Consider the following 26,657-nt stretch of genomic DNA (forward strand, 5'->3'; position numbering starts at 1 on the left):
ATGTGGCTATAAAGCATATGAAGACAGAAGTGACAAAAGGTAAGACTGGAGAAATTGATTGGAGCCAGGTTAGAAAGAAGAGTCTTCTAAGCCATGTTAAGTTGATTTTATCATGAAAACGATGGCAAGTCATTGAAAGACTTTAGGGAGGGTGACATCTGAGTAGCTAATGGTTTTGAAAAAGTCATTTTGGATGGAAGGTGAGGAGTGAATGGAAAGAAGCAAAGCAGTTACCAAGACTAGTTAGTTAGGTTGCCTCAGTAATCCAGGCATTTGCATGTGTTGTTTTAACTTGGAGTAGTGGCATTAGAGATAGGGACAACTAGGCAAATTAAAGAGTTACTCAGATGTGAAGATCAGTGGAACTTTTCCATTGATTGAATACAGAGAGTGAGGAAGAAGGAAGACTTGGGATGTATCCAGTAAAAATCTTGGTATGTTTCTGAAGAACCTCCAAGTTTCCTTCCTTCTTTCAGAGGGAGAGTAGAAGAAATGACCCCTTTTTACTTTAATAATTCTCTTTTATGTATGGCCCAAAATTCATTGAGGCCATGGAGGTAAGTCAGAAAAAGGGAAAAGGAAAAAAATATGTAAATAATATGTAAATCATGGTAAATGAACTTCTCTTGCCTGATTGTCTTTGAGTGTTGAGAAAAACAGGACAGTTTGGTTCCTTCAGTTTTGATGTTTAGCCTATGGGTATATAAACAAAATCTGCAAACCTTGCTCTTTTGGAACAAAAATAGCATACAATTGATCTTCTCAAATAGCTGTTCCGTGTAGAGAGACATTTAACTATATTTAATCATGTAATTTCCTTGTTTTTTCCAGATGGTTTTACTCAGCATTTGGTGTGGTAGATCTTACATAAACCTTTAAAACTTACATTAGAGTGTTCAAGTCTTCTGAGACTCCAGAGTCACCTAAGGTAGTGATAATTACCACTAATAGCTGTGACAAGTTTTATACAGAGCATTGCTGTGGGTGCCAATAGTGTTTTTCATGGCAGTGGAGGGGCACAGTATGGTTTTCAGAAAAAGGATGTTAGTAATAAACAGCTCTCATATGATTCAAGATTTCAGTGGTTAAGGTGGGAAAGTAGGTGTGGCGCTTATGGAGGTGATCAGTTTTCCTTCTCAGAATGATGGATGTAGTTAAAAGCAAGTATGATGTATTATTACAATGTTAGAGTTAGGCAGTTATGATTTAGAAAATTTTTTGCTTTGTTGAGGGTATACTGTGGGATAGAGTTGTGAGTAGCTAAATAACTCAGGTATTAGTTAAAGCTGGGTGTGTATTCTGATTTCTATACTTACTAGCTAGGTGTACAACCTTGAGTCTTCATTTATTTGTCTGTAAAATGGTAATAATAATTATATACACCTTGAAGAGTTGTTACAAAGGTTAAATGAGATGATGTATACAAGCACTTAACCCAGTGCTTTGTTCATTGACTTATTTGATAGGGTACAAGTTTAAATTATATTGCCGTGTACAGTTTGTTAAATCCAACATGCTACAGATTGAGTAGCCCTTATCTGAAATGCTTGGTACCAGAAGTGTTTTTGATTTTGATTTTTTTGTTTGTTTTTGAATATTTGCATTATATTTAACAGTTGAACATCCCTAACCTGAAAATCTGAAATCTGGAATGCTCCAATGTGCATTTCCTTTGAGTGTCGTGTCAGTGCTCGGAAAGTTTTGGACTTTGGAGCATTTTGGATTGCAGATTTTCACATTAGGGCATATCAACCCATATAAGGTGTTTATAATCTAAGAAACAGTCATAATCTTAGGTCTCTTAAACATTTCTCATAATTGGATTATGTTTACATATTTCCCATCTGTAAAAAGGGCTAGTAATGTAAAAATACAGAGTATCATTTCTTTGATGGTGGCAGGAAATTATGGTTTACAAGAATGAAGTAGGTATTGGATGGGGGGCTTAAATATGGCTCTGGTTTAATTTTGCTGTTATCATTAGTTTGCACATAAGGTCTCTTTCTATAAATAGATATGTATCATATATACAAATTGAGAAAGGTTTGCTTCAGTAGGAAAATAGCTAGTGAGTTGAGTCAAAGAGATAAGATATAACAAATCTTTTTTTTTTTTTTTTTTTTTTTTTAAAGAGATAAGGTCTTGTTCTGTTGCCCAGGATGGAGTGCATTAGCATGGTCTTAGTTCAGTGTAACCTCAAACTCCTGGGCTTAGGTGATCCTCCTACCTCAACCTCCTAAGTAGCTAGGACTACAGATGTGCACCACCATACCCAGCTAATTAAAAAAATTTTTTTTGGTACAGATAGAGTCTCGGTATGTTGCCCAGGCTGGTCTCAAACTCCTGAACTTAAGTGATCCTCCCACCTTGGCCTCCCAGAAGTTCTGGGGTTACAGGTAGGAGCCACTGTACCTGGCCAAAGGAATTCTTAATGTCGTTCAAGAATGCACATACCTTTTATGCACACACACACAGAATCTCAAATTAAGGAGAAACATCTGAATTGATACTGCTTTGTGCCAGGCACATTTGCTTTTGCGCTCATTTATTTACCAAACATCTTATTGAATGCCATATGTGCCAGGAATGGTGCTGGGTATTGAGAAACTAAAAATGGTAAGGTATTTCTTGCTTTCAAGGAGCTGTAGGTATGATTGTTAGTCAGACAAGCTTACAGTTTGGTATGGCAGCAGAGAGCGCAGAATACCAAGCCCACATTTACTCAAGGAATGTTTATTGAAAGCTAAAATATACAAGTATTTGGTAGGCATTCAGAGATCATTTAGAACTACATCTCAAAAGGAACAGCCCTAAGTCATCCTTGGTAAGTAAGTCTTCAAATGGCAATGGAGAGTCCTGTGTCTGGATCCACTATAGGATAGGCTCAGCGTAATGCTAAATAAGGCTAGACCCTGGAAAACTTCCTTATCAGCTTTGTTGACCCATTGGTGTTCCTTTGGCTTTTCATTTCTCTGCCTCAGTTATGTCTTTCAGAGTAGCTTTTGGAGAGGTGAAAGGAGGCAATTATAGGGCTTCTCATCTCCTAGACATCAAGTAATTGATATAGTTATTTCTGTATTTTTTTCCCATAAGATTGTTAAAGATATTTAAGTGGGGAGTACTAACCACACTGATATATTCATATTGCCACAGGCATTTATGAGCACAAACATTGGACTCAGAGTATCTGGGTTAGGATCTAGATAATCCTCTGCCATATTCTAGTCCCTTGGCCTTGGGGGACACAATTTAACACCCTCGTTGCCTCAGTTTTCTCATTTGTCGAATTGGACTAGTAATAACTCCACTTCATAGGGTTGTTGGGAGAATCAAATGAAATGCTACTATTTTGAACATAAAATAGTCAAGTGAGTTATTTGTCAGGTGAGCAAGTAAGATCTGGTAAGTGGCCAAAATAAATATAAAGGTTGTGTTTTTAAGTTCATATACTTTGCTCAATTAGGAAACACCTCAGATCCTTATTTAGAAGCCTTTTATTGTTACTTTGTATGTAATTTAAACACTCTGGAATTTGTAGTGCCCTTTAGGTTGAGAGAAATAGAAATGCCTAGAGTAGCAAAAAGTGAGAGATGGCAAAGAGAAAGAAACAATAAAAATCAGGTACTCTACTGAAAAAAAAAATAGTGATCTGGAGGTTGTAGTACAGCTGTGCATTACATGTGGGGTGAGGACAGCCTTTCACAATGAAGAAGGCCTTGAGTCATCACCTTATACATGGCACAGTTTGGCGGTTTGAACAGAACTGTTTGACTTCTCATTCTGCTTTCTACTAGTGATTGTATTTCTTGAATGCCTTTTAGTAAGGTCTATCTATGTAAGGTCTCTCAATAATGAGTGTCTACCCGGGTTAAAAACTTATTTCTCTTTAGTCCAGATACGTTAAAGAGAAGACCTATAAAGTAATTTCTTTCACTATAGACTTTAATTTTAGAAATTACTGTCTTATTATGTCAACTTAAATTGTAATATATATTTTGTGTAACCTGGTTTGAATAGAAGTAAAAATGAATCCCCAAGCAGATATAGGAATTATTTTGTGTTTTCAAGTGTGAAATATATCATTGTATTATAATAACTAGTGCACCTGCATTTACGGAAGAATGCATTAAGAAAACTACAGCAGAATCAGTTGTGGTTCATTAGCAGATTTTATAGTTTTTAAAATATGAAGCCATTTCTCTGCTGTCCCAGTATAATTTTTTATGTTATTATATTGCACACAAGTGCCTCTGTGCTGTGTTTGTATTGAATCTCTTTTAAAGTGAAGCTCCCATGCCAAGAGAAGGACGTTTCTTGGTTTCTTGATTGCAAATGCAGTTGACTCTCAGTATCCCTGGAGAATGGGTTCTGAGACTTTCCTTGGAAACCACAGTTTGAGGATGTTCAAGTCTCTGATGTAAAATGGCAGTATTTGTATATGACCTATGTTCATCCTCCTTTTTACTTTATATCATCTCTAGATTACTTATAATACCTAATACAATATAAATGCTAGGTAAATATTTGTTAGACTCTATTGTTTAGGGAATAATAACAAGGAAAATCTATACATGTTCAGTACATGTACAGATTTTTTTAACTGAATATTTTTTAACATGTAATTAAAATATTTTTACATGAATTTTTTAACATGTAAAATTTTTTTAACTGAATGTTTTCCATCTGTGAGTTGGTTGAATCCATAGATATGGATCCCACGGATATGGAGGGCCAGTTGTACTGTACTTGTGATTGACATTGGAAGTGGGAAGACCTTGAAAGTGTGGAAAGGATTGGGTATATTTTTAATTTTATTATTTTATTATTCTGATTTTATACTGCCAAAGAATCTTCCAATTTTTTACTCATGTTTTCTCTTTTACCTTGCTCTACAACCAGAATTACAAATTACTTGAAACAGAAAATGTTTTCTATGCCTGTCGTATGCATTTCTGACATTGAATATACTGTTTAGAATAGTATTTTAAAACTTTTGTTCAGGTGAAATCAACTTAGTGAATAAATTGATTTTAAATTATAAGAATTTTAAAAGCCTTAAATTGTAAAAGGTGAAGAAGAATTCTAGATTAAAAGTAAGAGTAGTGCCTACATTAAGGGTAAGTATTGTATGGACTTTTTTATTATTATACTTTAAGTTCTATGGTACATGTACACAACCTGCAGGTTTGATACATAGGTATATGCATGTGCCATGTTGGTTTGCTGCACCCATCAACTCATCATTTACATTAGGTATTTCTCCTAATGCTATCCCTCCCCAAGCCCCCGACCCCCTGACAGGCCCTGGTGTGTGATGTTGCCCGCTGTGCGTCCAAGTGATGTCATTGTTCAGTTCCTACCTGTGAGTGAGAACATGTGGTGTTTGGTTTTCTGTCCTCGTGATAGTTTGCTGAGAATGATGGTTTCCAGCTTCATCCTTTTCCCTGCGAAGGACATGAACTCATCCTTTTTTTCAGCTGCATAGTATTCCATGGTGTATATGTGCCACATTCTCTTAATCCAGTCTGTCATTGATGGACATTTGGGTTGGTTCCAAGTCTTTGCTATTGTGAATAGTGCCGCAATAAACATATGTGTGCATGTGTCTTTATAGTAGCATGATTTATAGTCCTTTGGGTATATACCCAGTAATGGGATTGCTGGGGCAAATGGTAATTCTAGTTCTAGATCCTTGAGGAATCGCCACACTGTCTTCCACAATGGTTAAACCAATTTACACTCCCACCAACAGTGTAAAAGTGTTCCTATTTCTCCACATCCTCCCCAGCATCTGTTGTTTCCTGACTTTTTAATGATTGCCATTCTAACTGGTGTGAGATGGTATCTCATTGTGGTTTTGATTTGCATTTCTGTGATGACCAGTGATGATGAGCATTTTTTCCATGTGTCTGTTGGCTGCATAGATGTCTTCTTTTGAGAAGTGTCTGTTCATATCATTTGCCCACTTTTTGATGGGGTTGTTTCTTTCTTGTAAATTTGTTTGAGTTCTTCGTAGATTCTGGATATTATCTACCCTTTGTCAGATGGGTAGATTGCAAAAATTTTCTCCCATTCTGTAGGTTGCCTGTTCACTGTGATGGTAGTTTCTTTTGCCATGCAGAAGCTCTTTAGTTTAATCAGATCCCATTTGTTTATTTTGGCTTTTGTTGCCATTGCTGGTGTTTTAGTCAGGAAGTCCTTGCCCATGCATATGTCCTGAATGGTATTGCCTAGGTTTTCTCCTAGGGTTTTTATGGTTTTAGGTCTAACATTTAAGTCTTTAATCCATCTTGCATCAATTTTTGTATAAGGTGTAAGGTAAGGATGGAGTCTCACTGTATTGCCCAGGCTCAAGTGCAGTGGCACGATCTCGGCTCACTGCAGCCACTGCCTTGCGGGTTCAAGCAATTCTCCTGCTTCAGCCTTCCAAGTAGCTGGGATTACAGGTGCCCGCCACTATGCCCAGCCAATTTTTGTACTTTCAGTAGAAATGGGGTTTCACCACGTTGGCCAGGCTGGCCTTGAACTCCTGACCTCAGGTGATCCATCCATCTTGGCTTCCCAAACTGCTGGGATTACAGGTGTGAGCCACTGCGCCCAGCCTGGACTTTTTTTTTTAAGTCACGTATATGTATGAGTCTATTTACTGTGTTATTATATGAAATGCTTTTCTTACTATGGAATGCAGGAAAAAAATTGGAAAAACTGGCTTAGGAACCTGTGCTTTTAGGTAAGTCTTACAAAGCTTAAGAAAAGAAGGTCTTGGAAATAATATAGAGCAGAAATAAAAAAAATAGAAAATAGGAAAATAATAGAAAAAATTAAAGAAACTAATAGTTTGGCATTTTGAAAAGACCATAAGATCAGTAAAATTGACAAACCCTTAGCTAGGCTAAGGAAAGAGAGAGTAGCCTCAACTAAAAGTCAGAAATGAAAAAGGAGACATTGCAACTGATGCCACAGAAATACAAAGGATCATAAATGACTATTATGAACAATTATATGCCAACATATTGGCTAACCTGAAAGAAACTGATAGATTTCTAGAAACTTACCAAGACTGAATAATGAAGAAATAGAAAATCTGAGCAGACCCATAAGCAGTAAGGAAATTCCATTAGTAATAAAAAATCTCCTAGCAAAGAAAAGCCCAGGACCACATAGCTTCATTGGGGAATTCTACCAGACATTTAAAGGAGAATTGACACCAATTCTTCTTAAATTCTTCCAAAAAAATGGAAGAGGAAGGAACACTTCCAGACTCATTTAATGAGGTCAGCATTACCCTGATACCAAAGCCAGAGATACTATAAGAAAACTACAGGCCAATATCTCTAATGAATATTGTAAAAATCTCCAGCAAAATACTAGCAAGATGAATTCAGTAACACATTAAAAGGATCTTACACTATGACCAAGTGGAATTTATCTCTGGGATGCAAGGATGGCTCAACATATGAAACTCAATAAATATAGATTATATACCATATTAACAATTGAGGACAAAAATCACATCATTTCAATTGATTCAGTAAAAGCATTGACAAAACATAACTTTTTATGATAAAGACACTCAACGGTCTAGGAATAGAAGGAAATTATCTCAACATAGTAAAGGTAATATGTGAAAAGCTCACAGCTAACATAATCATTAGTGAAAAATGAAGTTTTTCCTCTAAGATCAGGAACAAGGCAAGAATGCCCACTCATCACTTTCTTCAACATTGTAATAGAAATCCTAGCTAGAGCAGTTAGACGAGAAAAATAAATAAAAAGCATCCAAATTGGAAAGGAGGAAGTAAGGTTATCCCTAATCACAGATGACTTGGTTTTACATGTATAAAACCTTAAAGATTCTTAAAAAAAAAAAAAAAAAAAGCAAAACCTTTAAGAACTAATAAACAAATCCAGCCAAGTTGCAGGATACAAAGTCAACTCTCCAAAATCAGTTGTGTTTCTGTGCACTAACAATTAAGGAAATAATCTCATTTACAGTAGCATCACAAAGAATAAAATACATAAGAGTAAACTTAATTGGGGGGAAAGACATACATTGAAAACTATAAAACATTGCTGAAATAAAGATACAAAAAAATGGAAAAACATACCTTTGATATTATTATGCTGAAACTAAAGCCAGACAAATACTACTGGTTGAGCATCTCTACTCCAAAAATCCAAAATTCAGAATGCTCCAATGAGCATTTCCTTTGAGTATGACCTTTAAGCACTGTAAGCGCTCAAAAAGTTACGGATTTTGGAGCATTTTGGATTTAGGATTCTCGTATTAGGGCTGCTCAATCTGTACAAGAAGACCAATGTTCCTGATGAATATTGATGCAATATGTCGTGGATTGGAAGACTTAATATTGTTAAAATGTCCATACTGTCCAATCTACAAAGTCAGAACAATCTCTGGCAAAATCCTTATGGCGTTTTTTGCAGAAACAGATAAAACCATCCTAAAATTCATATGGACTCTCAAAGGAGCCTGAGTAGCCAAAGCAGTCTTGAGAAAGAAGAACAAAGCTGGAGGCCTCACACTTCCTGATTCCATAGCGTATTACAAAGCTATAGTAATCAAAACAGTGTGGTATTTGCATAAAAACAGGCATATAGACCAATGGCACAGACTAGAGAGCCCAGAAATAAACACATATAGTCAAATGATCTTTGATGAGCGTACCATGACTACACAATGGAAAAAAGGATAGTTTCTTCAGTAAATTGTGTTGGGAAAACTGGATATCCACATGCAAAAGAATGAGGTTTACCATATACAAAATTTAATTAAAAATGGATTAAATATGAGAACTGAGACTGTGAAAGTCCTAGAATAAAACAGGGGAAAAGCTTCATGATATTGGAATTATAAGTGGTTTCTTGATACGACATCAAAAGCACAAGTAGCAAAAGCAGCAAAAACATGTACATCCAACTTAAAAAACTAAAAAAGTAAAAAACATCCAACTTAAAAATCTTCTATGCAGCAAATAAACAATCATCAGAGTGTAAACACAGCCTAAGGAATAGGAGAAGATATTTGTAAACCATGTATTAGACAAGGGGTTAATATTGAGAATATGTAAAGAACTTGACAACTCATTAACAAATAATCTGAATAAAAAATGGGCAGAACCCAAATAGAGATTTCTCCAAAGAAGATATGTGCATGACCAGCAGGCATGTGAAGAGATGCTCTATACAACTAATCATTAGGGAGATGCAAATCAAAACCACGATAAGATATTATCTCACACCTGTTAAGATGGCCACCATCAAAGAAGAAACAAATAATAACAAGTGTTGACAAGGATGTAGAGGAATTGGAACCCTTGCACACTGTTGGTGGAATTGTACAGTGACACAGCTCCTATGGAAAATGTATGGAAATTCTTCCTGAAATTAAAAATAGAACTATTATATAATCCAGCAGTCCCACTACTGGGTATATATTCAGAGGGAATGAGATTAGGATGTTAAAGATACATCTGCACTGCTATGTTCAGTGCAGCATTATTCACAGTAATCAAGATGTGGAACCTAAGTGTCCATCAGTGGATGAATGGATAAAGAAAATACAATATATACATAAAACAGAATATCATTCAACCTTATAAGGAAGAAATTCTTGTCATGCTGCCTCTGGTTGAACCTTCAGGACATTTTGCTAAGTGAAATAACCCAATCACAAAAAGATGAATACTTGCATAATTTCACTAATATGAGGTATCTAAAGGAATTAAACTCATAGAAACAGAAGCTAGAATGGTGGTTGCCAAGGAAACGAGGAATTATTCAGTGAGTGTAGAGTTTCAGTCATGTAAGATGAAAAAGTGCTAGTGATCTGTCGTACAACAATGTGCATGTAGTTAAAATACTGTGCTATACACTTGAAAATTGTGAAGAGGTAAATTTATGGTTTTTTTTTACTACAGAAAATGCACAAAAGGTCAATAAGCATACAAAACAAAATGTTATCAGTGGTTTTCTCTGGAATAAGAATACAGATTTTTAGTTTTTGCTTTTAGGTTTATTGTAAAGTCCTTTTGAATTAAAATACAAAAACAAACAAACCCTTTTTTTGTTAGCTTTATATTGTTAAAACTTTTCCTAAAAGTAGATTATACCTTCCATTGTAGACCTTTGAGCCATCTATTATTTTTAAAACTGTACCCTGTTAAACCCCATCTTTTTTGACTTGGAGACTTCATTCTTCAAGTAGCCTGTAGTGACCAAGTAAAATAACTTTGTATCTAGTTTCGTCATCAGAACACTAAGCACTGTATAAAAATTCATCAGTAAATATTAGCTGCTACATCCATAAAGTGAGCCAGTACTCTAAAACTGTATACTGGCTGTTGCTAAAGAAGCAGAGTTTATTTAAATATGTGTTCCTTAGACTGAATTCAAATGACTGGAGAACTGATTTTGTCCAGGCTTTAATACCGAACTTTGCTAAGTCAAGAATAGCTTTTAAGGAAGATTTTGAATATGTGACCTTTATTTGTGTATAAATACTGAGTCTCAAGGTGCTTTAATTGACATGTGGTGAATAATAGAGGAGTGCAAAATACTATATTCTACTTAATACTACCCTTGCATTTCTAATAAAGGTATGACAAAGCAGGTATTGTTAGAATTTCTAATCTCATAGTTGCTCACTTTTTGTTCCAGGTTTTAAAATTTTTTTATCTATGCCTTTATTACAGTTAACCCATTTATCTCCCATTTACATCATCAGTTTTTACCTTCCTATTGGATTAGTCTTCCTCCCCTCATACTTGCTTCCTAGACTGTTCCAGTGGGATGTTTATCTCCCTAGTTCCATGAAGCATTCCAGTGTTACCAACAGCCCCATCTTGCTAATCCAGTAGAAACTCTGAGTTCGTCCTACTTGGTCTTCCAACAGCATTTATCTTATTTTATTTGTACTTATTTATGTGAGATAGGGTTGAAACCTCAACCTGCTGGGTTCAGGTGTTCCACCACCTCAGCCTCCTGAGTAGCTGGGACTGTAAGGCACATGCTACCATGTCCAACTAAATTTTGTATTTTTTTGTAGAAAAAGGGTTTCTCCTCTCTTCCTTTCATATCTCATACCATCAGTCCATCAAGTTTTGTTAGCTTTGCTTTCAGATTCTATGATTAATCTGACCACTTCTTATGACCTTCTCTGCTACCACCCTAGACGTGCTGCAATAATTTCCTAACAGGTCTCCTTCCTTCTACTCTTGTTCCCCTGTACTCACATATTAGCTAGAATGATCTTTAGCAAAAGTAAGTCAGATCATGTTGAAACCTTCCAATAATTCCCCAGCACTCTGAAATAAAATCCAAAGCTCTTGACATAACCTACTAGCCACTACTCATTCTGTCCCTTAGCTCTCTTACTGACTTCTCCGCCCTTTTTTTTTCTCTTGAGACAGGCTCTCACTCTGTCATCCAGGCTGGAGTGCATTGGCGCAATCTCAGCTCACTGCAACCTCCACCTCCCAGGTTCAAGCGATTCTCCTACCTCCCAAGTAGCTGGGATTACAGGTGTGTGCCACCATGTCCTACTAATTTTTCGTATTTTTAGTAGAGCAGAGGTTTCACCATGTTGGCCTGGCTGGCCTTGAACTCCTGACCTCAGGTGACCCACCTGCCTCAGCCTCCCAAAGTGCTGGGATTACAGATGCGAGCCACCATACCCAGCCTCTCCACCCCTTCCTGTTCTGCTGATACCACACTTGTTTTCCTGTTACTTCTTGTCCATGCCAAAATTGTCCTGCCTCAGAGCTTTTGCACGTGTTCATTCTTTTTCCTGGATTTCTCTTTTCCCTGATAATTTATGTGTCTCTCTGACTCAGTTTAAGCATCAGCTCAGGTGTTAACTCCTCAGAGTGGTCTTCCTCACTTTACAACATGGTCTTCCCTGTGTTTTCTGTATTTTCATCTCTGTTCCATTTTACTCTGTAGCCTTATACATTATAGGATATGTTTAAATGTTGATTGATTGTCTTCAGCAGTAAGCTCCATGAGGCCAGGAGCTTTGTTCATTACTGTGTTCCCAATGCCTGAGATGGGACTTGGCACATAGTAGTTAATAAATATTTGTGGAATGAATGAATATTTAGTGATATAAATAAATGATATTTATTTAGTGCCAAATGCAGTGCTATGGCATTGTAGATACAAAGACAAAAAGACACTAACTCTACACTGAAGAAGAGAGGCAGATGTGCAAACAACTAACTATAAAGCAATATGTTAATTGCTTTAATGAAAGTGTATGTATGTAAAGATGTGTGTATAGTGGAAACTTACAGGAAGGAGCTTAGACTATTAAGGAGAGTCAGTAATGAAGTTACAGAAAAGGTAACCTTTCACGTGAGACTTGAAGGATAAATAGGAGACTATCAGGCAGACATCCAACTGAGGAAATAGTATGCTTCAAACCACAGAGGTATGAGAGGTCAGCTGGGCATGTGTCTGGTACTACCAGAAGTTGGAATTGATGGAATATAAAGTCTGAAATTAGGAATAGCCAGAGATGAGACTGGGCAGATAAGAAGTTTTGGGAGTGGCAATAGAGCTAAATTATGTAGGATTGTATTTGCTATGCAAAAAAGCTTGTGTGTGAAAAACCACTGAAGAATTTTGAACAGAGAAATGAACAGGAGAATCTGATTGGTATTTTAGAAAGTCACTGGAAGCAGTGTAGAGGCAGATGAATAGGACTTGGTAATTGATTGAAATATCAGGGGTAGTGACTTCCTGGGTTTTGGCTTGAACAACTGGGCTGACAGTGATACTGTTCACCAAACTATGAAGTTGGGGAGAGGAGAGCAGCGAATTTTTTTTTTTTTTTTTGAGAGGATGGCTAGAATTTAGAAGTATATAATTATCTTAGTGCTCAGAAATCTTATGGTTTACTTGTATCACTTAATATAATTTTTAATACTACACCTAATTACAAACATACTAAATTTGTCTTTAAGATACTTCCATTCCTTTACAAACGGACATATACACTGCTGAATGGAAGGACCAGGACATCTCTTAGTTTTGCCAGTTTGTAAGGAGACCAAAGAGAAGAGAGAATGCTCTTGGTAGTGTAGTGAAACCAAAGAAGTTCTTTTTTTAATATGCAAAGAAATGATTTGAAATTTAGGGCCTTCCACAGTTTCAAACATACATAAAAAGCCTTGATTTTCAGGGGAAAAAAAAATAACAAGTTGTGAAAAATGCTCCTAAATTTGTTGGAGCTGACTTTTACCTCTCAGATTGTTATCTAATTGGTTTTGTTTTCTGATTTATGGAACATGAGTAGACTTTACTTCTTTGGATCCTTTAAAAAAATCATTATGAACTAAAGTGTTTGTATGCAGATAAGCTTATCTGTACATTCATGGTTTAGTTGATTTCTTGATTTGGTATGTTCCCATGCTGCTGAAGCCAACAAAACAGAAGGAGAAAAGCAGATTGTATTTGTCCTGTGGCATTAGGGATATGGCAAGATCTTAGACCAGTGCTAACCCATTAGCATTATTTAATGTGGACCACAAATGTGAACCACATATGTGATTCTAAATTCTCTAGAAGCCACTTTAAAAAGTACGAAAGTAAACAAATGAAGTTAATTTTAATGTTTTATTTAAAGCAATATATCCAAAATAGTATCATTTCAACATATAATGAGTATAAAAGGAATAGACAATTTGTATTTTTTTGTACAAAGTCTTTGAAATCCAAGTGTATTTTATATGCACAGCACATCAGTTTAGACTAACTACACTTCAAGTGCTTGATAGCTACTTGTGACTAATTGGACAGTATAGTCCTAGATCATTCTTAAACTAAAAAGTAGAGGTTGCTCGGCATTCTGCAGCATTTGAGAGTATCTGTCCAACATGGAATAATTTATGTGCTGCTTGTTACATTTTCCTGAGTATATTAAAGAGTTTCTTCTTTTGTCCTGTCATCATTTTCCTGCTTACAGTAATTTTGTCCAATAAATATCTGCTTATCAATATTCATTGCCTTTGCTTTCTCTTACACGTTTATAGTAATGTCCTATTATGGCTAAAACAATAGCTTATCTTTAAATTTTAGTGATTTTGTTTTAATTACAAGAGTACTGCCTGTTCTTTTTGTAACATTTAAACAATACTGTGGCATATGTTGTATCAAAAGATAATAATTCTTTATAATTCTTTTTCCTCTTTCAGTTCCGGCTCTCCCAGTTGTAATCAGTGTTAGCAGTTTAGATAATAGCTTTTTTTTTCCTCGTTAGGAATATACACTTAAGAGAAATTCTTGCTAATTGAGAAAATTAGTATTTGGAAAATACCTCTTAAAAGTAAACCTATTAAAAATGGAGACAAGATTTATTAGTTATTAATGAAAAAGATTTGTTAGGGACAGTATTCAGAAATGAAAACATTTTAGTATATGTATTTTTCTATATGTTTAACAAAATTTAATTGTAACTGCAGCTATGCTAATTCTCAGAATTAACAAAGAATGATGTGATACCTTCTTGGCATAATTTTTCCAGTAAAATTGTATAATTGTCTGATAGCATCCTTCATTTTGTGTTTCATTTATCTAGCATTTGTTATATAAAATAGAGTTGTACATCAGTTTTATCAAAACTCTTGAGGGTTTCACCAGTTTCTCAAGATATTTTCTTACCCCTTTCTTAATTCTTACTGTCATTGTCCTTTAGTTGTTGAGTGAATTGTCCTATCTTTAGTTGTTGAGTGGTTTGATTCTGTCAGAATCCAAGGATTTTGCTGTGAGATGAGCATTTTCTAATATTATTTTCATAGACTTTATGAAATCCTGCATTCTTTTGAGAGTTTGTATTTCCACATTACAACTGAGTTGCATTGTATTTACTTTGTATAATTGGTTATTTACAGCATTAGGCCATTAGTGAGAAATTGATAAACAAAACCAGGAAACATGGTTGCAGTAGGTGTTAGTGTCTAGTAGAAACAGATATCAGGGGACATTAAGAATACTGATGTATCATAAGGGCCTTGACTCCCTCTGCAAACTTGTAACTTCAGGGATTCAATGTCCATTTAAGTAGTAATAGCTGACTTTTATGGAGACTTTTACCATGCCTGGCAAATTTCTGTACATGCGTATTTTTAGGTAATCTGCTCAGTGTGCCTATAAGTCTGTTATTATCCCCATTTTATGCATTAAGTAAACTAAGGCTTGGAGCAGTAACTTTTGTAGTATAGAATCTGGCCTATTGAAGACTTATAAAGTAGACTTCTGTCGGGACTGCTCAACACAAAAGGAAGAAAGTCCAAATAAATAATATTAAGCACAAAAAAGGGGACATACAGCAGAGATAAAGCAACAACAAGAAATTATTGTGAATAACTTTTATATCAATAAATTTGAAAAGCTAGGTCAAAGGCAGATTTTCTAGAAGAAGAAAGAGAAACTGGAATAGACCTTAGAAAACGAATCATTTTTAAACATCTTCACCAAAAAGTATGAGTCCCAGACAGTGCTGCCAAGGAATTCTACCAACAGTAAGCCCACCCAGCCTTATTTTATAAATCTTTAACTTATATAGTGTGTCTTGCAGTAACCTTGGTAACCCAATCATATAACTCCCAGTACTGGGAGGGAAAATCATAGACCAGTCTCATTTGAATATACATGCAAATCCCTCAATATTGACAAGCCAAATGAACAGCCAGCCATTTGTCCTGACATTGAATGTTCCATGTTTTTCCATTGATTTGAAGTGCCACATTTATTATAAAATGAATTCCATGTAGATGTGGATCCATTTTAGGGGGGTTTACTTGTGTGCTTAATCTGTCATCTTGAATTAAAAGCCTGTCTGTTGAATCTTAACATTCAAGATATTTGCATTGGCATTTAAATGTATGAGAATTGTAATGGTCTGGTAATGGTCTGGTAGTGTATGCTTTATATAAATATCTTTCTGTCGCATAATTTTTTGCATATCATTTGAAGAGGATGCCAGGATTAGAACTCAATATACTGAATTCCTCATTTGAGACATTTTGTAATTCCAAAGAATATATCATCATTCAAACAACTTTAAGCTGATAAAACTTAAAGATACTATTCAGAAAATAGATTTGAAATAAATATATTGTCTAAGTATTTTCCACAAAATTGCTTTCCTTCCATACCCTCCCATGTGCCTTGCCTCCTTCCCAAAGGAATTGGAGATGACTTTATAAAGGGACAGAGAAGCAAATATTATCAGACACCTGAGATGGACTAGTCATTGCATTTGAACACCAAACTTAATTCTGTGTTTTCTAGAAAAGAAAGCAGAATGGGACATATGTTATGCTATGTCTGGTAAAGGAACTATGTGACTTTGTCTCAGAGACATGCTTTCTTTCCTTTGTTTTATAAGTGAGACACTGAAGAGATGATAGTTGCCTTTAGCTTTGATTTTGCAAAAGTTAGGAAATGTTTTTCAGATAGATATTTTCTATGTTGACCAATGACTATGAAAGATAAGATTTTAGTTTTTTTTTTTTAAAAAGAGACGGGCTCTCACTACCTTTCCCAACCTGGAGTGCAGTGGTTGTTCATCCACAGGCATAGTAATAGCACACTGCAGCCTTGAACTCCTGGCCTCAAACTGTCCTCCCACCTCAGCCTTCCAAGTAACTCGGATTACAGGCGCATGCCTCTGGCTGAGATTTTAACATTAAATTTTTATTTAGGGAATGTTAACATCTGTAGTGAGCTGAGATAAATGATTTACTTTTGCTTTCAGAAAAATTCCAAGGCCTGACTGGTAAATGTGGAGGGACCCCTCAAGTTGGAAAATCATGTGTTTTGCAACCATCATAGTAAAGATGGAATCAGATAAGAATAATCAGATTTAGGATGTTACCTGATTTTGATGAGGAAGCAGAGAATTTGCATGCTTTTAAAGTACTACCCCACACACTGCTTATTAATTGCAAGGGAGAAAATACGTAGTAATTATACAGTAGAAAAATCGGACAATACTTGGACTGGATGATCAAAGTTAAGAGCATCACTGAAGGACAGGCAGAAATCATGTGCCTCAAGATGTGATGCCCTAAAGACACATCACCACCATAAAGTGTTCTGACTGAAAATGTGTAACCTCAGTCTCATCACGGGAAGACATCAGACATGCCTTACATAGGAGCATTCTCTTAAAAAATAGAGTGGGGGCCGGGTGCGGTGACTTACACTTGTAATCCCAGCGCTTTGGGAGCCGGAGGCAGGCAGATCATAAGGTCAGCAGTTCAAGACCAGCCTGGCTAATATGGTGAAACCTTGTCTCTAGTAAAAGTACAAAAATGAACCGGGTGTGGTGGTGGGCACCTGTAGTCCCAGCTATGTAGGAGACTGAGACAGGAGAATCACTTGAACCTGCGAGGCGGAGGTTACAGTGAGCCGAGATTGCACCACTGCACTCCAGCCTGGGTGACAGAGTGAGACTCTGTCGCAGGAAAAAAAAAATGAGTGGAAGGGGAGCTGTTCTCCCAAAATGTCAACATCATAAATGACAGCTTTCACTGTGGAGGTGTTCTAGAAGGTCGGAAACCTAAGACACCTGGCACTTAAAGGGACTACTTGACCCTAACTGGATCCTGTATGGAAAGGGAAATATTCTATAAAGGACATTACAAGATTGCTTGACAAAATTGGAATACTTATGTTAAATGAAAGTATTTTATTGGTGTTAAATATGCTGACATTGATAACTGTGTTGTGGCTCTGTAAGAGAATATCCCTATTTATAGGAAATGTATTATACTTTGAAGTGTTTAGGGCAAAGGGCCATGATGTCTGTAATTTGCCCTCAAAAATATTCAGGAAAAAAACTGCGTGCATGTGTGTGTGTGTGTGTGTGTGTGTGTGTGTGTGTATGTAAAGAGAGGAAGAGGAGGAGGAATATGCATGATTGCAAATGATAAATGGGGTGAAATATTAACCATTGGTGAATATGGGTAAACAGTGTAAGGGTACTATTTGTATTATTTTTACTTTTGTAACATCTATAGGTATGAAATTATTCCCAGATAAAATGTTAAGACAATATATATAGTTTAGCTATGGTGCATTCTGATGAACTAACAAATACCAAATTTGTTCTAGAAGAATGAATAGTTAGTATGCCCATTAGGCAGTTTCTCTCAAATATCAGATGTCTCATGTGAGTCTTTGGTGAATACTGGATTAAATCAATTCATGGTTGAATTACCCAATGAGTGCCTTAAGTGCCAATACTCAGTTGTTGATTGAAGAGGGATCCATATGTTTTAGACACCAAATATGGGACAAACACCGTTGACGTTCTGTTGTGAAAATATGAAAGCTCAATTTATTTTGTGCTTGTTCAATTTCTCATGAAGATGGATCAGAGAGGTACTTAAAGGAAGTTACCAATATTTTCTCTCAGGGAGCCTTGGAAACTGTAGAAGCAATTGGACAGGTGCTCAGGTATGATCCCAGTGTTCAACAGTATAATATAAAAAAATGATTTGGCCTAAAATATTTTAAAGGCATGCGTTAGCAATTGACTGACCTCCATTATGAAGGAATCTGAATTTTTATCCCCTTTAGAAAGTGTAATTTTTTTGAACAGAGTGCATGCTGATGGTCCTTCAAGGATAAATTAGCTGCAAAATGCACCCCAAATAATGGATTCTGTCTAGTTAGGAAGCAAATTAGATGGATAAAAAGCACTTAGAACATTGTAAAAAAGTTAAAACTGTGTTAAAAGAGAGAAAATACTGGCGCGGTACGGTGGCTTACACCTGTAATTCTAGCACTTTGGGAGGTCGAGGCGGGCGGATCACCTGAGGTCGGGAGTTTGAGACCAGCCTGACTAACATAGAGAAACCCCATCCCTACTAAAAATACAAAATTAGCCAGGCATGGTGGTGGGCACCTGTAACCCCAGGTACTTGGGAGGCTGAGGCAGGAGAATAGCTTGAACCCAAGAGGCAGAGGTTGTGGAGAGCCAAGATCGCGCCATTGCACTCCAGCCTGGGCAACAAGAGCGAAACTCCATCTCAAAAAAAGAGAGAGAGAGAGAATATCAAGTGCTAATAGCAGGTAGCAGGGTGGGAAAAGTTTAATTCAAGGTACATTTTTAAAAATTGTATGGCAGGCAGCCCCACTCCCAATGTGAAAAGCCTTTCATGCCTGTAGTTGCAAAAGAAATTCATAAAAATGCAACAAGGCCTTAAATTAAATTGGCAGTATAGCGTTCTCCTCTTTTCCACGGTTTTGCTTTCCATAGTTTCAGTTCCTGTAGTCATCCATGGTGTGAAAATATTGCATACTATAATATACTTTGAGAGACCACATTCATGTAACTTTTATATATTATATGTAACAATATTACATATTATACTTGTTCTGTTTTATTATTAGTTATTGTTAATCTTTTCCTGTGCCTAATTTATAAATTGAAATTTATCATAGGTATGTATGTGTAGAAAAAGACAATATATATGGGGTTTGGTACTATCCATGGTCCAGGCATCCATTGGGGATCTTGGTACATATCCCCTGCGCAGGTAAGAGTGGGGACTACTGTATCTTGACAGTCCACAAGAATGGGGATGCTTCTCCTTTTTTGTGTGTGAGTTACGAAAGAATGGGCATAGTGGTGGATTGGAGTGTCTCCTACTGGCCTGAGAACTGATGGTTAAAATTTTAGGAATTCTTCAAACTGATTGTTAAGCACAGCTATTGTTAAAAACTAAAGAACATAGGCTTACTGTTAAAATTACATTTTTAAAAGCTAATAAATACTCCAAACTCCTCACTTCCTAATTATTTACTACATTTTATTATGATCTATGCTTTTGAAGTTATTTATGTAAGTATATCCTAACTCTGGTTGAAATACTTATAATGGTGTGCTTTTGTACATTTTTTCCCCCCAACTCTGTGTTTGGTAATGTCATAGTGATAACTAGAAATTAGCTATGGCAAGAATATTTACACTACAGAGATTGTCAAATGCCATAAATAGGACTTTATTTATTATTTCTTGATTGTACTTAAAGTGAGAGAGAGAATGCTGCTAATAAAAATGTATCATGCCTTTAGCTATTATATTGTAACTAAAAAAAAGTATATGTTCTTCCATTATTAAAAAATGATTACTTCAGCTAAGAAGTCACTCATATCATTGACATCAATGACATAAAGAAAAACATCAAGTAATACTACGAAGGCCACTTGGGAAGCTGATTGCTGAATATTTGCCAGCACACTGCTAGTCATGGCACAGTTGAAATCATTGCTTTTGTAGAAAATAGATAGTAATACAAATTTATTATACTGATTTTCAGCTACAGGAAGTAGTAGTATGACTGTATGTGAGCATTATTTAAGAAAAAAAGGTTGAATTTGTAAAGTCATTAACTGTGGCACATAATAATTTTAAAGTAGATAATTTGAGGCCTTTGATAGGTCTATTGCAGATTAGAAATAGAATCATAGAATTTAGAGTTTCTCTAGTATATGTCAGTCATCCAGCCTTTATCTAAATTCTGCTAGAGATAGAGCTCATTTTCTGATAATAACATTGGAGAAATCTAGAAGTAGAATTCTTTCCTACATTGAACTAAATTTTGTTTTCTTTTTATTTCTAACATTTGGTTCTGGTACTGACTTCTGGAGAAACATAGAAACATAAACAAGAAATTTTGTGTCTTTTATAGAGCGGCCAATCTTTCAGGTATAAAGTTAGCTGTGGTTTTTTGGGCTCTTTGGGCAAGAGTTATACCTTTAGTTCTTTTAGCTCTACACTGTGTGACATATTTTCTAAACTCTGTAATCTAAGAGTGTGTTGCCTTTTTAAAACATCACATCACTATTTTGGGGCTTTTATTGACCTTGTGAACAAAATAAAAGCCTTTAGGTCTTTCTTTATGCAAATTGTACAGAAGTCACATCTTCTGTCTTCTGTTTGATTCTTTAAAAAAAAAAAAAAAAAAAAAAAAAAACTCCAAAAGAGATCCTTGCGTTTACTGTTTTATACCTTCATATTGCTTTCAGTACAGCATTTCAGATTATAGAAATGATACTGAATTTTAATTTTTTAATTTTTGGTATTCTGTCATTTTTATGTCAGTTGCAGATTTGATAAGCACTCTGTTTATTGTTTACATCTAAATTATTGTATAAAATGTTGAATTTCAAAGGGCTATATAATCCTTTAATCTCTAAATTCATTTCTACCCATTATTTTTTGTTGTTTAATCTTTTGTGAGTCCACTTATCAGTTTTGCTAAGTAATCCCCATTTCATCATTTTATATCCAGAAGTTCATTATGATATATTTTGTCAGTTGTTTTATTTACTGTAATCCAGGTGTGCTATGTCTCTGGTATCCCTTCCTATGAAACACACTTCAGTACTTAGTGTGGCATTTTTTGAAAAATCAGTAATTAGGCGTTTTTTGAAAAATCCTGGCATGGCTAAATGTTAAGGTCATATTCTTCCTCAAATGGAATATATAAAATACATGAAGAATGTTGGGCTAGATATTAACTAAGATATCAAAAGAGAAAAAGAACAAGATAATCACTGGAGATACTTAATGATCAGGGCCACGGTATTACTTGGGCTGAAAGGAAAATAACCTGTGCCATGAGAATAGAGCTTTTTCACCAAGGAAGTATTCTGGACCAGGTGAAATTTTAGGAGTCTGGAATAGAGTGGACAGGATGTGTTAGCCTTTTTTCCTCTCTACCTTCTCATTATCTCCTTTTGAAATGTATGTTGTGAAATGTTAACAGTGGGTGCATCTGCATGTATGTGAGTGTTTCTCTGTTGTGTATTGCACCTCCTTACTCTGTCCTGGACAAACTTATCCCTACTTCATAGCATTATTTTGAAAATTAAAAGAATAATTCAATATGAAATTCCCTAGCACATTTTCTTGTGTTTAGTAGATAGTAGATAAAGGTTTAACTTTTGTTATATTTCTTCTTGTTAAATTCCATTGAGCTACCATGGTGGAGGTTGTCAGGAAGTTACTAGAGTGAATTGTCTCATCACAGTTTCCTCCGTCTTCTACCCTCCTTCATCCTAGCCAGATCTGTTTTATTACTGCTGGAAGCAAGGGAAATTCATGGCAAGTCACTTGACTAAATGGTATTAATAGAATAATACTTTTCTCTTTTTCACTACTTTCTCTTTTCTAAAAAATATTAAATCAAAAGCAACATCTTCTAGAAAGCATTCTCTGATAAGTCATTTCATTTTCTAGCCAACATTCAAGTTACTCTCAAAAATCACTTTATGTGCATATATATTTATGTTGAACAAAAACAAAAAATTAAAGGAAAAAAAAAAGACTGGGCACAGTGGTTCATGCCTGTACTCCCAGCACTTTGGGAGACTGAGGTGGGTGGATTGCCTTGAGCTCAGCCTGGGCTTGAGACTAGTCTAGGCAACATGGCGAAACCCCATCTCTACCAGAAATACAAAAACAAACAAACAGAACCACAAAGCCAGGCACGGTGGCATGTGTCTGTGGTCCCAGCTACTCGGGAGGCAGAGGTAGAAGGATCACTTGAGCCTGGGAGGGCAGAGGTTATAGTGAGCTGAGATCCCTTCATTGCACTCTAGCCTGGGTGACAGAGTGAGACTCTGTCTCAAAAAGAAAAAAGAAAATCTTTGGTTCAATACATTGTAATTAGTGTCTGATAATTAAATCATTCTTCTCTTGCAGATTGTGTTGATGCCATGCAGCAAGAAGGAGAGAGATGCAGAGTTCGAGCCAGAAGGCCTGACATGGCACTTTATGTACCTAAAGCTCGAAGGGGTGCAGTACTCCTTAGGACAGGTGATGAAGAAGAAAGCTGTGGTTCACCTAACTCTGTGGTGAAAGAAAAGCAAAAAGAAAGCTCTCTCTCCCAAAAAGAAGTCTTTAGAGACAAACCAGAGGCTCGAAGACTAGGTATCAATCCTGATAGAAAGGAGCATAACTGTAGAGAAGGAAAAAAATCTTCAACAAAATTAAGAAAGGACACATGCCTTCAAAAAACAAATAGAGTTTGTTCTAAGAGAGGAACCACTGAATCCAAAGAAGTATTATCACAAGGACATCAGCAGGGAGCCCCAAATGCTGGGGTTATAACTAATGCACCTTTACAGAGACATTGTAAACCAAAGAAAGTGGAGTGTTTGGAAGTTGAAACTACAGATGTGACAGGACATGAGAGGATACTTCTGTCACAGGCCTGTTCAGAAATCAGTGAGGCTCAGGTTCCAAGCAAACCATTCCAAAATCTGGAATTCTGTGACTTCAGTAGGCATGAACCTGATGGGGAAACATTTGAACACAAAGATTTGGAAGGCAGAATTGAAACTAATACCAAGGTTTTGGAGATACTATATGAGTTTCCTAGAGTTTTTAGTTCTGTCATGAAACCTGAGAATATGATTGTACCAATAAAACTAAGCTCTGATTCTGAAATTGTGCAACAAAGCATGCAAACATCAGATGGAATATTGAAGCCCGGCAGCGGAGGCATCACCACTACTTCTGTTCCTGGAAGTCCAGATGGTGTCTTTGATCAAACTTGCATAGATTTTGAAGCTGAGAATGTAGGTGGTATAGCCAATAGTACAGGTTTCATCTTAGATCAAAAAGATACAGATTCCATTCCTGAAACTATGGGTCACATCTCTCTGTCAGAGAGCACAAATGACACTGTTAGTCCAGTGATGATTAGAGAATGTGAGAAGAATGACATTACTGCTGATGAGTTACATGTAAAACACGAACCTCCTGATACAACTGTCTTTGCTCATGAAACACATAGAGGTAATGAATTTAAGAATGTAGGTGACATTACCAATAAAGCATGTATGATGGACACCACAGTTACGTCCTGTAGTGATCATGTAACTGTTGATAGCTCTTATGTAGTTGCAGTTAGAATAGCTGATGAGATCTCTAATAATACACGAAGTTTCTCAAAGTTTATAGGAATGAGTGCAGATGCAATCCCTCTTCATGTAGCTGGAAGTGGGAATGACACTGAAAATTTCAGCAACCTGACTGCTTGCTCAGGTGTTTATGCTGAGAGTATTTCATCTTGTTTTACAGAGTCAACAGGAAAGTTGATAGAGAGCTTGTCAGATTGTGCTTCCTCCTTACCTATAAAAAAGATTGCTGGTAGTAATTATAACACTTTTTTGGACTCTGAACTCAGTATGTTAAATGGGACAAAAGTACTTTCAGACAGTGCCGTGGGCATTGATCTGGGTAGTGCTGGTGATACAACAGAAGCATCGCACGAACTAAGAACTGCCAAAGAGTTCAAAACAAAAGAGCAAGATGTCTCAGAGAATGTAGAATTTGGTGTATCTTTTCCTGATAGGGAATCATTATCTGTGGAAACATCCATTGAACCAAAAGCAAATGAAACTTCTCACACAGAGGGAATTACTGCCACTGAGGAGAGCTGGGAATCTATGTTTAACGATGATGGTGACTGCCTGGATCCACGTCTTCTACAAGAGGTATGTTTAATTGAAATTGCTTGATGCTTAGACAGTTTATAAATTAGGATTTCAGTGGTAATATTGATAGACATTGATGCACATTCACTGATATTTGAGAGTTCCTGCAATAAACTAATAGACTTGTAGATTGAGAAGAGAATATCTGATAGATCTTTAAAAAATAAAATATACAGCATTGAGCTATATCTATAATAGCCAAGCCCTGGGAGATCTTATTGAATAAAGATGAATTTAATGGATTTTGGCTATCTGTTGAGGAAATACAAAGGAAAACTTCTTAAAAAAGGTTTTTCTGTTTTAACAAGGTATCTTTTACATGGGCCTATTTAAGGGAAGGAGAATAATTTATTACTATTGTTATTTATATTTTATTTTCTTGTGGATGTTGGAATGTTAGACACTGTAGAGGGAAGGAAGTAGAGAAAGGAAAGGTAAAATACAAGAAAGTATCATTGTTTTTTAAGGAGTTTATACTGGGTTAAATTGAAGAATGAATTAGCTATTTAGCATAAATAGAAAATGTAAGTGAATAATGATATGCTGGCCAATTAGAATTCATAAATAAATGTTAGATTTGAGGCATCTTAGAAATTAGTTCAGTCTTTTTGTTTTCTTAATTTAAATGTTTACTCTGTATCCAACATTTAAATTCCTTACCATAAATAAGAATCACTGGTTTTAACTAGTAGAACCACTCCCTCTTTCATTCCCTGTAGTTGGTTCACATAACCTTTGCCTGGAAGGGAAAAAATTCTTTTCCTATAAGAGCACCAGTTTTATAAATGAGGAAGTTGAAGCTTGGTGGTCACACCTTTAGGAAAGGCGGAATCAAGATTTCAGTCTAGTTCTCTCTTAATCCAATGTTTATGTTCTTTCTACGATACCATTTCCTCACCTAAAGGGTTTCTTTTGAGGCATTCCAAAGACCCTTTTGAATTACTAAGTGATGAGTCTTTTGTTTCTGAGAATTAAGCTAGAAGTATAGAAAAATTATCACATGCCTGTAAACGAGCCACATGATACTGAAGAGGGCAGCTCATTGGACAGAACTGACTTTCCAATACCAAGCATCCCACCTCGTTCATGGGAGGTGTTTGCAGAGAAAGAATTTCCCTGTACCACAAACGAGCACATCCTACAGTCAGGTCAGGAAACACTGTATCTTAAACATTCCTCAGAACAAAATATAGAGCAGAGAATATCTATGAGTGAGCGTCCATGAGCCCCTTGAAATTACATGCAAAATTATATGTACGTATGTGCGTTTTTTCATAGCTTTCATCAGATTCTCAAAGGCAGTGATTTCCAAAGTATGGTCCCTAGATCAGCAGCATGGGTGTCATCTGGGAACTTGTCAGAAATGCAATTTATTTAGCCCAGCAAACTATTTACAACTTTTTCAGGTGATTCTGATGCACATAAAGCTTGAGAACTACTGCTCAAAGGTAATACACTTAAATCTATATGAGAATGTGAGTGGGGAACTACAAATGACTGTCAGCCCATAATTAGAAACATACTGTTCAGTAGAGGTTTGAGATCCAAATCAGGTTAAGAAATAATAATAAGGTGGGAAGCTAGGTGAATATGGAGATGTTATTAAGAATTAAAGCATTGAGAGAAGGCTTTAGACTGAGAAAAGAAACATTGTTTGCAAGAATTGGTGAAAGGACTGCATGAGGAATAGAGAGCACATGAACATGGAGGAGAGATGAACAGCTTCTTCCAAAAGAAGAGCATGGCTCTCATGGCCTTTTACACATGGTGTAGTACTCAGTAAATATTTATCCAATGGATGGAGTTGATAGGGCAGAGTTGGGGACTCTGTCTTTTTAGGGTGGCCTCCAGGGGCTTTCAAAACATCAGGGGCTGGAACTTGGATTCGGTGGGGTAGCTTATGGATATGGCTTGTGTATTGGAAGAGGGGGAGTTCAGGTGTACAACTCAGTTTTTCAGGTCTTTGCAGTGTTTAGAGTAGGTGTAAAATAATTTAGGCAACAACTCAGTATTTTGAGGAGCATAGTAATATAGTTAAAAAGGACATTGGGATGACCTAAAGCTGGGATTGGGAGGAAAACAGATAATACAGTATTTTAAGCTGAAGTTGGACAGTG

At 36.1% G+C, this 26,657-nt stretch overlaps 1 protein-coding gene across 10 annotated transcripts in view; it reads left to right on the forward strand.

Annotated features, from left to right (window-relative positions):
* The window catches only part of R3HCC1L (R3H domain and coiled-coil containing 1 like), a 104,101-nt gene that overhangs the window by 50,534 nt on the left and 26,910 nt on the right, over positions 1-26,657 (forward strand). For 2 of the 10 annotated variants that reach the window (XM_050802869.1, XM_050802868.1), the window contains exons 3-5: positions 11,430-11,541; positions 22,742-24,540; positions 25,947-25,988. In XM_050802869.1, coding sequence (XP_050658826.1) covers positions 11,430-11,541; positions 22,742-24,540; positions 25,947-25,988 — 1,953 coding nt within the window. Of the gene's footprint in view, positions 1-831; positions 2,397-11,429; positions 11,542-22,741; positions 24,541-25,946; positions 25,989-26,657 lie in introns of all 10 variants that reach the window. The other 8 variants (XM_050802874.1, XM_050802875.1, XM_050802876.1 and 5 more) reach the window with 7 other exon arrangements.

The sequence above is a fragment of the Macaca thibetana genome, chromosome 9 (genome assembly GCF_024542745.1).
Source record: "Macaca thibetana thibetana isolate TM-01 chromosome 9, ASM2454274v1, whole genome shotgun sequence".
Classification (NCBI taxonomy): Eukaryota; Metazoa; Chordata; class Mammalia; order Primates; family Cercopithecidae; genus Macaca; species Macaca thibetana.